This window comes from Notechis scutatus, chromosome 3, assembly GCF_049901735.1.
Source record: "Notechis scutatus isolate UNSWTSFEM ecotype Mainland chromosome 3, rNotScu1.2, whole genome shotgun sequence".
Lineage (NCBI taxonomy): Eukaryota > Metazoa > Chordata > Lepidosauria > Squamata > Elapidae > Notechis > Notechis scutatus.
This window is the reverse complement of record NC_142011.1, coordinates 186,229,110-186,243,344: the sequence shown is the minus strand read 5'-3', so window position 1 is coordinate 186,243,344 and position 14,235 is coordinate 186,229,110. Positions and strand designations below refer to the sequence as shown.

At 39.3% G+C, this 14,235-nt stretch overlaps 1 protein-coding gene across 1 annotated transcript; it reads left to right on the top strand.

Moving 5' to 3' along the window:
• Positions 1–933: 933 nt before the first annotated feature.
• Positions 934–13,722, top strand: ZNF706 (zinc finger protein 706). The gene is made up of 4 exons (XM_026690249.2): positions 934–1,090; positions 7,992–8,128; positions 10,251–10,355; positions 10,864–13,722. Exons 2-3 carry the CDS (start codon positions 7,994–7,996, stop codon positions 10,344–10,346), a joined length of 231 nt encoding a protein of 76 aa, XP_026546034.1. The 5' UTR covers positions 934–1,090; positions 7,992–7,993; the 3' UTR covers positions 10,347–10,355; positions 10,864–13,722.
• Positions 13,723–14,235: the final 513 nt, after the last annotated feature.

Genomic DNA, 14,235 nt, shown 5'->3' with positions numbered 1-14,235 from the left:
CTGCCTTGAATGTGATACCATGATTATTATTCAGGACAGAACCAAGCTTGGGTTTCCAAATAAATACTAGGAGAGCCAAAGAGGAAGTTACACCTTTCAGTAAATCAAGGACAGTGGTCTCATTTGTATCACCCTGGTTCAGTAGAAGCCTATAAAAGTGAATTCGGACATAAATGGTGTGACTCCTTTATTTATTAAAAATACATACATCAATACAGTATTGTATGTATTTATATCAGTGTTTTTCAACCTTGGCAACATTAAAGTAAGGGCAAGATGGATGGGGAATTCTGGGAGTTGAAATCCACACATCTTAAAATTGCCAAGGTTGGAAAAACACCGATTTAAAGGGCTGCTCCTAGGACCGCCCAACTGGAAAAAGCGCGACTCCATAGAATCGCAACGTCCCCAACGATAAAGAAATCCAAATGCAACCACAACGAAACCCGCCCACGTTTATACCACATATATAGAGGAATACATTTATATTCATCTAATCGAAGATGCTCCGAAGACTTCAGCAGGCTGTTGGGGGTGGGAGGGGATGTGTTTCCCGCGCCTTGCCCCATCAGGCTCTTCCCAAATAGGGAGGACTAGAAAGCCCATAACTCCAACTACGGTCCCGAGGCAAGATGTACTACAAGTCGGAAAGCCCGGTCGCGCCCCCTTGAAGCAAGGCGGTTGTCCCAGACTGGAGGGGAAAGAGAACAAGGAGCACAGGGCGCGCCCGACCGCCCTATTTCCCCGCTGCCCGCCGCTGTCGCTCCCGCCTGAGGTAAGAGCGCGCCGCCGCCGCCGCCGCCATTGGCCCAGTTCGGGCGCAGCCGGGCGCGTTGTGGCGACAGCGGCCTCGCCTCGCGCTCGGGGCGGCGCGCGTTGAAGGGGAGGGGTGGCGCGTGCGCGGCCCGGCGAAGGTGGGGCTGCCGACGGACTGACGGACCGGGCGACAGACAGGAAGAGGGGACAGGAAGTCGCGCGGGCTCTTCCATCCTTTCGAGCGGGCGGCGGCGGCGGCCGCTGCTGCGGGGCTGCCCGGGGCCACTCCTCGCCGTCGACTGACGCCTCGCCGGCGGGAGAAGCCACAACCCGGGTAAACGAGGCGGGAGGGGAGGAGGAGGAGGGAGCGGGGGAACCGCTGCTGCCCCTGCCAGGCCCGAGGGCTTCTCGGTAGCGAGGCCGATTGCCTGCTTAGGGCGGAGGGCAGCGCCTTCCCCGACCGACCGGCCACCCCGGGCGAGGCCCCCAGGGTGGAGGCGAGGCGGCCCTGCGTTCCTCCGGAGCCGAGGCGGGCGTTTTGGGGGGTGGGGTGGGGGGAGGGTGACGGCTGGGCACATTGTTGCGCGGGCTCCGAGGGGCAACAGCAGCTTGTCATGGCATTTGGCTGGTCTTCTCGGGGAAAGGCGGGAGGGCGCTTCCCTGCGACGGGACGGGGAACGGTGGCCGCTGCCCTCTCTGGAAGAGCTGCCTGAAGTGAGCCTTAAGCCACGCTTCGGCGAACGGCGTTTCTTTGTATTTTTCGCCCCTCCGTTTTCGTTTCGAAAGTATTTGCCGGGATTCCTGGGAGAAGTTCACTATGGAGATGCAATAGTTTGGCTGGGAATACCTGTTTACCTTGAATAGGTGAGGCTGGTGGAGGTATAATGTTCCTCTAAGGTCCCAGGCTCTTGAGAGGCCTATCTCTGCCTAAGAGAGGTTTCCTTCTGCCTGCTGTATTTGCACAAAGTTAGGCTTGTTTTGTTTTGTTCTTTTTGCTTTCCATTTGGGTTGTTGCGTTTGAATACTCTGTGCACGGCATAAGCCATAGTTTTTACACTCTTTTAACTTTTTCATAGCTATTTTTCTGATCCTGCTGCCTATTGTAGTTTCATTCCTTTCCTTAAAGTCACATGATGGGCCTGAGTCTTGTTGTCATCACAAGCAGCTTAAAGTCCATCTGGAATGTTTATACTTTTGCCTTTGGGTACCGAGAAGATGAAATATGATGATGTCTCATAAAGTTCAAATTCAGTTGAATAAATAGTTAATTTGTGTTCAACTTTCTGTATATAAAGTAATGGGTTTCAGAGCAGACGCACGACACTGTTTGTTTCTCAGTTGTTTGCACTGTTCGTTTTCAAATTTTTAAATATTTTCTCCTAAGAAACAACGCTTGTTGCATGAAAGATGTAATACTTAGCAATTTAATCTAGTATTACTTCTCTTGGACTTCGTTGGGCAGCTTTGAAGACTTTATCAACTTGTACTTTTATCCTCCTTGGAAAACTGGGTTGTTGTTGATTATGTTAAGAGAGTCAATAACTCCCCCAGAGTTATTTGTAGTAAGACTGTAATTTGTAATGCAAGAACATGAATATGGACTAGAAGAAAGTATATAATATTGTACTCTGCTTTTACAAATGAGAAGCTGACTGTTTCAAATCTGGTGTCAAAATATTGTGAGTTTGCTTGAAAACCAGGAATAGTCTGGTAGCATATGTTAGTTATGTGCAGTTTCAGGAGAACTAGGTGTTATAAATACAAAATTCTTTTGGAACTTAAAGAATTCTAGTTGGTAATCTCATGAACAATCTTGGTTTGTTTTCATAAATACCCAGCCTACTTTTTAGAATTCTCAGCTGTTCCAAACAAAGTACTGTATTCATAAGGTTATTGAAGACATGATAAGGCAGTGACATGAATTTTTGGAAAAAAAAAAGCATCATAATAGGAGTCAGTGTATAATGCTGATTGACCCAGTGTAATAATTATACAGATAATTGTGATTAAAACAATTGTCAGTAATTGACATATATAGTAAATATAGCCCACATGGTTGTCACTCTCTTTGTTTTGAATTAATATAGTGATGTGTAAATGAAAAAAAGGAAACATTTGTGAAAAATTAGAGAGGATGATATACTATATAAGGAAACATAGATCTTCCACATGTTCCCTTTGAGGGAGATTCAGTGATCCTGTAGAATTATTATTTTTGTCCTGTTCTGTTACCAAGCAAAGAAAAGCCAATATTTGTTGAGGAAAGCTAAACTGGATTACGTAATGCTAAATTCTATACCTCCTGTATTCGTTGTCTCAAAGAAAATGGTTGAATTTTAGTTCTTCATTTTATTGATTATTGATTGCTGAATTCAGTTAAAATTATTGCTCATTGTAAAATGTAAAGCTTCAGTTTATAATCAAATGGTTTACAAAACTCACTAAATAACATGCCTTTTCTAAGCACTGGAAAAATTAATGAGGGTACTTTTGAAAAGTTAAAATCATTACTGAATAAGTTTATCTATCCATCTCTTCTCTCATATATTTATTTCCTAATCTGATAAATTTGTATCTCTTAAAAACACTTCAACCAAACTGCAGTAAGTATTGATATGAACTTCAGAGGACTACCACATATGTTTTAAATATTAAGCTGGATAAAACAAACTTATTTTTGATTTTTATCTGGAATCTAGAGGATTTAGCTATCTTCAGGGTTTTTTTTTAACCTTTTCCAGTAAAAAGGAAACATTTGCATGCTTCTTTTCAGAGTGAACTTGCACATTGTCATGCTACACATTAGAAAAATGGTTTAGGATGCAACTAAAGCAAACCAGAGTATGTTTAAAAGAAAATTATTAGATCAGTTTTGTTGGCACACTTGGTGGTTAATGCAAATCTTACCCACTCGTGTGACCAACAGAGCGACCTCAAGCCAATTATGCTAAGTCCGATTTTATAGAGCAACTATGAGAATAAGAAGATATAATCCTGTATGGGTAGTCCTCAACTTACAACAGTTTGTTTAGTGACCCTTCACAGTTACATTGGCACTGGAAAGAGTGACTTATTTTTCACATGACCATTGCAATAATCCCATGGTCACATGATCAGAATTCTGCTGCTTGGCAACCGAGTCATAGTCATGATGGTTGCAGTGTCCCATGGTCATGTGATCACCTTTTTCAACCTTCTGAGCAAGCAACGTCAAAAGGAAAGCGAGATTCACTGAACCCTGTCACTAACTTAACACCTGCAGTGATTCACTTAACTGGGGTAGGAAAGATCGTAAAATGGGGCAATCTTGTTTCATTTAACAACAAAAATTTTGGGCTCAATTGTGGTCATAAGTCGAGGACTACCTGTATATATTGTCCTGAATTTTCTTAAAAGTTGAGGTAGAATCCAAATGGGAGTTGAGACTTTTTGTGTAACAGTTACATTACTTTCAATCTTGCCCCATCTTGGAAGCAATTTATCTGGATGAAAGCAATGGCAGTTTTAAATTGTAAATAAGAATATACTGCATATTGTTTGCTATAGTTATAACTGGGTAGATGCAAAGCACTTTGGGAAATATTAATGGATTGTTTGGTTCTGTTCATATAAGTTTTGTTAATAAGAGTTGCCTCCAGGCAAGATGGGTGGCATATAAGTCGAATGAATGAATAAGTAAAGTAATAAATATTAATTGCAAATATTGTAAAACATTTCAATTCAACCATTACATGAAATGTCCAATGTGTGCATGGATTGGCAGCCTTGTCTACCACATGGTTGACTCAATGACCACATGACAATTACTTTGACAGACTTGTGTTTCATATTTAGAGTATTTGTGTAGATAAGTAGGATAATCTTTAGGGCAGACTTGGCATAGGAAAGAATTGGTGTAGGAAAGAAACTTTTATTCTTTTGCTAATGACTTTTTTTATCTGCACTTCCTTCCTCACAATCTTTAACCCGTTATTTCAGCAGTTACAATTCTGTATTATGCCGTACAGAATTGGTGGGCAGGGGAACCTCTCCTGTAGAGATCTGGATTTGGGCTTTTTGCTGTATCTGTGTATTGTTTAATTAGTAGTTTCATATTTTGCAAGTTTAATTTAAGGCAAGTTGTATATAACTGTACAAAGTTAAGAGTTTGTCTTTATCTGGTAAAATGTGTTTCTAATAAAGTGAAATTAAGCTGATACAGTTTATATTTATTAATATTTATAATAATTTTTTTGAACATGAACATTTTTGTATAGATTCACTAACATGGGAGTACAGCCTGGGTTTGAGACCTGAGCTCCATGCAGCGTTACTTGCTCCCATTTATTTGCTCCAGCTCCAGCCCACCTAGCAGTTCGAAAGCATGCAAATGCAAGTAGGTTAATATGTACCACTTTGATGGGAAAGTAACAGTGTTCCATGCGCCTTTGACATATAACCATGCTGGCCACGTGACCACGAAAATTGTCTTCGGACAACGTGGCTCCCTTGGCCAAGAAACAGAGATGAGCACCCTGCCCTGGAGTCAGACACGACTGACAGCAAAACCTTTACTATTTTTTAACTAGAAAAAAAAATCCACTTTCCCCCTACCTAGATACCTTCCACATTTGTTGGAAACTACCAAGTATTCACAAACAGCAAGCAAAAGGCTAAAGAATTATAGAATATTTAATGGCCTGAATTGATGATAGTATTGTGGGTAACTTTATGACAGTCTCTTAAATCTGATAATTTAATTGCATTGGATGTACTTGAATGGAAAACCTATTATCTGCGCCAGTTAATAGATTTTAGATTTATATTAAATATCCTTTAATTTTAGTACTGATTTGTGGCCACAAATGAGCTATATGACAAAACTTCTAATCTTTTTTTACACTGTTATTTTTCCTCTTACAATAATTAAATACAATCCTCTCCAAGTTGTTAATGGTGTTCAGTGGCTAAAGAACTGTTGTTTTCTTTTAAAAAATTGATATTCCTTTTACCCAGAATTGCTGGCAAATATTTTCCTGAGTGGTAAAAGGACTAACTTCCTTTATTCAGTGAGAGATTGATAATATTTCATACATACTGCTATGTGCATAATAGTTGGGGGAACAAAATACATTACAAAACGTTGATTTGCCACAAAATGGAATGGAATTATAGGGAAATGTACAACAGTAATAACATTGGAATATAAAGTAGATGAGTAGTAGAAATAATATTTGGTATGAGAATATCAATTACAGCAGGAGTCATATCTTTAATTCCATTGCATTTGTTTTATGCAATTATATTTATTAATGTATATTTGAAAGCTGTGCAACTTACAAAACTACATCAATAATATACAGAATTCTGAAACCATTCTAAAATAAGATTAAAAATAAGGACTTAAAACTCAGGAAGGCAGAAATGTTAGATATGTTTGCTGCCTTGGGTTGCTTATAAAAATAATGGCAGCATAAAAAAAATTCAAGTAAGTCCAAAATTGAAATAAGAGGAGACCAGATTTATCAGCAATATAGTAGTAATATATTTTGTTGTGTATTAATATATCTCTGGCAAGACCTATAAAACATTCCCCATTAAAAATTGAATTTATCAAGAAGATTTTGTGACCAGTCCTGCAATTATTTAAAGCCTAAGCTTTATAAGGGTTTATACACCTAAGCAAATCCCTTGAATTTGGCTTGGAAAGCAACTGGCAACCAATGTGAATGTTTCAAGATAGGAGTGTTTTTGTGGTGCCACACCCACTGTATAAACTGCATGCTTCATTTTGGAACAGTAACAATTCTGTAACAATTTCAAGGACTCTCACACAACACAGGAATGTTGCAATAATCTACACCTGCCGTTACTGGCACAGGTATCACTGAAACCAAGTGTCTCTTGAAACACAATTATCACGACAGTGGAAGCTTATGAACACTAATCATAGCAATAGAAGCTCATGAAAATCCTCACTTGCTACTGTTATCCAGTAATTTATATGTTTATATAATTTCGGCTATCAGTGCAAGTCCAAGGAGAACTCCTGGACCATGAACTTGTTCCTTGTTCAAAATAGATTGTATCTCATAGAGTGTGAGATAATTTTGTAGTTGTACTGTACTTCAAAGGAAATTGGAAGTTTTATTTATTCTCTTTCCACTCCTTCCTTCCCTCCCTGTTCCTTCCAACAATTCAACAATCTCTTGTCAAATTCCATCATTGTGAAGTATGCCCAATTCTATATTGTCTTGAGTAAAATGAAGTTAATTTGAATACATTTGGTTTGCTGGTTTGGGTATGGCGTTAGTTTTTATAGTCTTTGTAAAACATTGCATACAAATTTATTTAAAATATATACAGTATCTGACACCAAAAGCTTTACTTTCATTTTGGTTCAGCTATCTGATGTGTTTAAATGAGCTGCCTTCTACAGCTGATATGTGATCCTGGGAAAAGGCATGTTTGGCTGCAAATGTTTCTGACAGCTGCTATTGTACATGTGGGCCCTTATTACTATATATCACATATTGTCCTTTGAATTGGGATCATTGCAATGCCCTACTTCATATTTTACCTTCTGAAGCAATTGTCAGCGTTCCAGAAAACCTCCACTCCAACAAATAACTCAGAGACAGACATCTAAGCATGTATATAGGGCAGTGGTGGCAAAACTTTTTTGGCTCCCATGCCGATAATTGCATGTGCGCTTACGCTCACGTGCCAGCACCCAGAAGGCAATGTGTGCTGGGCCCACCCGCCACACCCCCTGCGCATGCATGTGCAATCCCACTGCAGTGCGCTGTGCATCTGCACATGTGCTTGCGATTCACGCGCTTGCACACATGATCCCTTTGCCATGTGCGATTCCCCCACCGCGCGCCTGCGCATGTGATTACCCCATGTTGCGCATCTGCGCATGCATGCGCAATCATCCCCGTGCGCCATACATCTGCACATGCATGTGCAATCCCTCCATGCGCCGCGCATCTCTGCGTATACACGTGTGTCTCCTGCGCTCCCTCCCCCCGCGCATGTGCGCCAGATACCCAACAATCAGCTGTCAGGCGGCAGCGGTGCATGCATGCGCAATGGGGCTTTTCCGGGCGAGCTCTCACATGCCGGCAGAAGTGGCTCAGTGTGCCACTTCTGGCACACGTGGCATAGGCTTCGCCAACACGGATATAGGGTGATACATTCCTTTAATTTAGGAATTACACATGAATAACCAGTTATAATTTCTGCACTTCTAGATATGGCTCGTGGACAGCAGAAAATCCAGTCACAACAGAAAAATGCCAAAAAGCAAGCTGGACAGAAAAAGAAGCAAGGCCATGATCAGAAGGCTGCAGCTAAAGCGGCCTTAATATATACATGCACCGTCTGCAGGGTAAGAAGCTTTGAAACAAAATACTGGGCAATCTTTCTAGACTTTAACTCGGGAGTATGAAGTATAGTATAGCAAGGCAACATCCTTCTGTGTCAAAGTTTGTATTGTATAGATGATAGGTAAGGAAATTTTGCCTTAGAGCTGTTTTCCCTTAAAAGTAATATAATGGGGAAGCTTCTTTCAGAAGTTGAGATAGCTGGAGTTTCCAAATAAAAGCTATGTATTACTTGATCAGTATACCGTATGATTACATTGATTAAATAAAATTATTAATATGGGACTTCCAAAATTATGTGCAATGAACATGAAAAAAATTAGAAGAAACATTTTAGTTAAAATATGTGGGAGTGGTGCGGTGGCCTGGAGGTGGAGCTGTCACTTCACAATCAGGAGGCTGTAAGTTCGATTCTAGTTAGAGCAGGGGTCTCAAACTCAATTTATCTGGGGGCCGCTGGAGGCAGAGTCTGGGTGAGGCTGGGCCGCATAAGGGATTCCACAGTGGCACTGCAGACGTCATTTCTGCTCGGCTTCTACTTGTCAGCGGCTCCTGGTTTTGCCTTTCCCTTCCCAAGGCAACGCAGGACTGGAGCCGCGCGGAGCTGCGCCAGCGGTAGCAACTCCTGACAGCCCCAGCCGGACACCTGAGCGGAGCCCGGGCGGAACTGCCTGTTGCTGCTGCGGGCGTCTGGCTGCCCAAGTAAAGAACCACACCAGCTCAGGGCAACTGTGAGGAGCAAGAGGGGAAGCCAGACCATTGGAGAAGCGAAGCAAAGCTGCCTCTTTCGGCGCAGAAAGCTTCCCCCAACCAGCCGGCTGGTCTCCTCCTCCTCGGCCATACAGAACAAACAGGCAGAGAAGGAGGAGAGCAGCTGGCCAGTTGGGGGAGGCTTCTTGTGCTGCGAAAGAGGCGGCTAATGATCTCCGGCTCCGCTCTGCTTCTCCAACATCCGGCGCCACCCTGTTCTATGTGCTGGCTGCTCGGACTTGCCGGGCCCGACGAGGAACGGCGGGTGGGACTTCCTTCAGAGGTCCATTCCCCCTGCGGGCCGCACTAATATTATACTTTCATATCACAGTGGGGGCCACAGGATATCGTCCTGCGGGCCGCAATTGGCCCATGGGCCGCGAGTTTGAGACCCCTGAGTTAGAGGCAGATATTTCTCTCGCTGGGCACATATTTCTCTCATGGGAATATATCTGCTGAACAAAACACCGCATTGATGACAGGAAGAGCATCCGGCCAATAAACACTCTGATAGCTTCATTCAGTTGCCCAGACTCCATCCCGCAAGGGATTATGGGGTCGTTAAAAGGAGATGATGATGTAATATATAATATAGTTGTCTTTGCTTTATGACCATCAGTTTAGTGGCCAAAGTTATAACTGCCCTAAAAAAAATGACTTCCAGCCAATCCTTGTACCCATGACTGTTGCACGATGTTGCAGCATCTTTGCAGCCAACTGATCACCATTTTTGATATTCCCAGCTGACTCCACTGATTCTAAACAATGGTTGGATAACCTTTCCAGATGTTTTAATCTAGGAACCCCACCTAACCCAGAGAGCATGGATATTTATAGGAATTATTATCCTTCCAATTTAAGGATTATTGATTTGATAAGGGTAATGATAGAAACTTCAGTCTGTCAAAGGTTGAGTTATTGATTCCTAGTTAATATATATTTTTGTAGTCAGAAGATAGTAAAATGTTTTCCTTTAATGTCATATTAGGATTTCAAGAAGATTAAACAATTCTAAATAATTTATGAGGAAAATATATATGTATTTCATTTTATTATCATTTTCTGATGCCCAACACTAAAAACATGCAGAGTTGAATTGTTTGATTTTAATAAGGAATGTCAATTAAATATAAATAAAAGGAAGGGTACGTGTAAAGGTACTATTATGTGACCAAATTTGTAAGCGAATTAAAGTTGAGCATGGGTTAATATGTTAAAAAAGGGAAATTAAATGATGAAAGAGGCGGTAATATCCCAAAAGCCCATTGTCTACGGATCCGAGTTAAAGAAACTAAAGGAATGTGGCAGATCCTAAGGACGGAGGGGGAAGAAGAAGAAACTCTCCTTGATTTGTTGCTTTGTTCTCTCCTTAACCAGACACAGATGCCAGACCCCAAGACCTTCAAGCAGCACTTTGAGAGCAAGCATCCCAAAACCCCACTTCCTCCAGAATTAGCTGATGTTCAGGCATAAAGTTCACTGGTAATTTTGTACCGTTTAAATTTTGAATTCATTGATTATAAACCCTAAATAATTTTGCTTGATTTATATTTCATTTGTTGAATTTCTGAAGGGTATGAAAGTGAAGAGATAACTTCAATATAAAATCAACTGCTGTTTGAGCTTTTTGTGGGGAGGGGGATCTGTTCTATTTACAACTTTACTTGTACTGTACAGTTAAGCTATTGTTATCACCAGGCCTTTTTGCAAAACTGCAAAAAGTAACTGAAAGGACATTTTATAATGTTCTCATTTTGATTTAGCCAGTTCTGTTAACAATTGTTTGGGGGTGGTTAATTTTAAAATTGAATTATATTAAATCAGTGTTTTACAAATTTGGCAACTTTAAAATGTATGGATTTCAACTCCCAGCACTCAGAAATTCTGAGAATTGAAGTCTTAAAGTTGTAAAGTTTGAAAAAGACTGCATTAAATTATTGCATAATATTAACATAACAGTTCAAATGATGAATTTATTTTTGTGTTTCAGGTGAATTCGTGGAATCTATTGACTCTTCTATTGTCAGACATTACGTAACAAATCTGCAGCTGCTTTCTTAACAAACTGTTGATCAGCAGAAAAATGAAGGGGCTATAGAAACATTCATATTTTTATGCTGTTCCTTGGGCTTCATGTAAAGACAACTCTGTGTAATTGTACAGTTGTGCCCTACTTGGAAATCTGGAAATTGGTTCATTCTAAAAAAACATTACAGTTGTAATTATATTGATGTTCATATTGTGTAAAATAACTCATTTAATAAAATAGTACTTTGATTTTACAATATCACAGGTCAAATGCTTGTAGAAACTCTATTTCCATGTTTCATTTGCCTTATAAAACTTCAACAAGTGAACTTCTCACTTTGCCAAAAATTAGGTAGCTTAGTTAGGGTAGATTCATTGCTGTTTATAAAGTCCATTAGAAACAAGGAAATACTTTCTCCATTCACTATGATACCTGCTTGAGCGTGATCATTTTCTTAAAAAACAACAACACTGCTTTTGATGGAAGACGTGTGCGCACTTTCAGCTACTTAGGTTGGAGTGCCTATTCTGCTGGTTATTGTGAAATTTCACTCTTTATGCATAGAGGCACTTGTATCTTGGATTTATGCACTGACTCAGTAGCAGTGAATCATTATACTAAATGGTGGGACATCAGAAGTATACTTGAACTGAACATTGTTTTTATATGATCTGAGTGGTTCAGACTAGCAACATGAAATAACTGCTTTCTGTTGTGAAGACCCACTGTGTAACTTCTCAATTGTAGCTATAAGAAGTGGGCCACCTGGCAACCTTTCATATGTAAAAATGACTACTGTAAATGTTTCCCTGTTTGAAAACAAAAATGGAAAAAGCTTATTTGATGGAATAGGATAGCACATGCAATAGAAATAATGGCTTATTCATTTGATTAATTGGAACTGATTACATAAAGCAGTGTAGATATTAAAATTTCAATACCAGGCAGTGTTGCATTATGTTACAGATTTCCAAACTATGTTTGAGCAGGATTCTGATCTCAGGTGCAGTCCATAGGTTCTGCCCCAGGTGCTTTTCACTCAAACAAATAATTTGTGACAGGTTACTTATGTTACTGGTTAGACACTGACAGTAATATTGACCAAAGTTTGCTTGTGCCTAAAACAGATGTCTTTGAAATCATTCTGTTGCTAGCACACATGATACACATTTGATACATAAAGAAAAAATAATTGTGATCTCTTTGTTTACTAATCTGATATGTCAGTTAAGTTAATGTTGTTTTTATTATCCTGGGGTAAACAATACCAATTACACTGCTTACTTGCACTTGTACACCTGACATTGGAATAAAGCTCATGCTTCGTTTTCTTACGTAATAAAATGTCCTCGTAAAATGACAGCGGGGTCCACAGGCAAGAAATACGCCTGTTAAACCAATAAAAGGTACTGAAAAGTTGGAATAGAACACCATTTTAAAAATGATTTGAGATGTTATACGTTCACTAACTTTACTTTTAATTTGTTTAGGTGGAATTCTGGAAAGCTGTTTTCAGTTAAATTAATTCCTCAAACAGATACATGTTCTTTCAGACTACTTATCAACAAATAAAGGGGTAGGAACAAAAAGTAGGTTTCTACTAGATTAGTACAACTGACCCACTTATGTTGCAGACTGCATTTTTCTGAATTGCTGTTTTAAGTAGCTTGTATCTGTACATTGAGCAAACTAAATCTTTATTTTATACATTAATTAAACTGCTAAAGATAATTTGTTTCTTACCAATTAAAGGCCACAAGAAAATCCTGACATTCAACATATGGGAACGAATTGGATGGGTTGGAACTATCCATAATAAGAATCTTTTAATTCTCTCTGTTGATGAAAGGAATGGGTGTAAGGAATAAATGAAAATTTTTCCAAATCTTGTGGATAGAATGTTAATTTTGGATCAAAAGACACAATTGTGCATTGTAATGTGTCTGATTAAAATCTTTTAAAAAGCAAAAGTTGAAAATGTGATATTTCCTGGCTACCTAATGCAAGTGTCATTTCTTTAACCTTGATGCTAACTGAGCAGCTTTAGTTCTTTGTTTAGCACAAGGAATGGAAATAACGGCAAAGGTTTCATTCGATTTGCATGTGTCATTCATAGATAAAATCAAGATAAGATTAGAGAAAATATGCACAAGGACTTTGCTGTTATGAACTTTGTGTATTGGTAGTTAGCAAGCCAGCATGCTTTTGCGTAATTTGTTTAAACCATCATTTGTTATACTTAAAACACACAGGATATAATGTGCCAAAATACACAATACAGTAGTGTTTCCTTCCAGTGATATTGGTCACAGTCCTATTTCAAAGGCTAATTTGAATGTGGATATTCCAAAATAATTCTTTTGGACACATCTTTTAAAATGCTGCCTAACCTTAGGGATCTGAGTGTTGGCAAAGAACTTTAGTAAAACATTTGGTTTAAATACTGGAATGCTAAATACAAAATTTGTCTAATAGTTCAGACTTGATTGTTACTGTTCTTGGAAAAATGTATCAGGCTACTTGAATTTCAAAACGATTATATCAAGTGAGACATTTTTCATCAATCTGGCAGCATGTTATGTTTGGAATTGTTGCTGTTGCGTTACTTATGTGATGGTACAACTCTAGATTAGAGTTGCAGAATACTTGAGAAAGTGGGGGTGCAACATTTTAAAAAGTATGCATTTAAATACAGTCATTTACAGAATGGTTGACTTTAAACTTTGGTCTTGCCCGAGTATGAACCAGAGTACTGTAAAGCAATAAAAAAGGTGGTAGACCATACATATCCGTGGGGATTAAAATATTTTGAAACATGAATTTGATTTGTTTTAATTTGTACTTCAGAAAAACTATAAAATCAAGAGAACATCCATGATCAACAACATAGTTATTTCTTATATTCTTTCTCCTACCACTCATGCTGATTTTAGTACCTTGTATATTAACATAAAAACCAGATTGCTTTCATGAAATATAAGTGCATGAGAAGAAGCTATTCCTTCTTTATGCCTTTGCCAGCATCCCATAAGAAAATTCTGACTTTAAAATTTTACTGGCTGTTCTTAATATTACAGGTAGATGGAAGAAACTAGGTTCCATGTATCTTCTAGGCCAGGGCTTGTTCTAGTGCTTGCAGCATGTTTCATGGAAGTGTTATGACTGATCTGCCATAATAGCCTCAATCTATGAGACCAAAAAGTATGTCCAGTAATGCATCCTCTTCTAAATGTTTAATTTGGGAGTACTTTTATGTAAAATACATGTTTATAGTAGTTCATTGATACATAACTGACCTCATCACCTTCCTTCGCAAGGCTATATTCTTGTGCC

Excerpts from the sequence above, each read along its gene's own strand:
- ZNF706 (XM_026690249.2), top strand. The coding sequence starts at position 7,994 with ATGGCTCGTGGACAGCAGAAAATCCAGTCACAACAGAAAAATGCCAAA. Across the intron at positions 8,129-10,250 it reads ATACATGCACCGTCTGCAGG|ACACAGATGCCAGACCCCAA; the intron begins GTAAGAAGCTTT and ends CTCCTTAACCAG.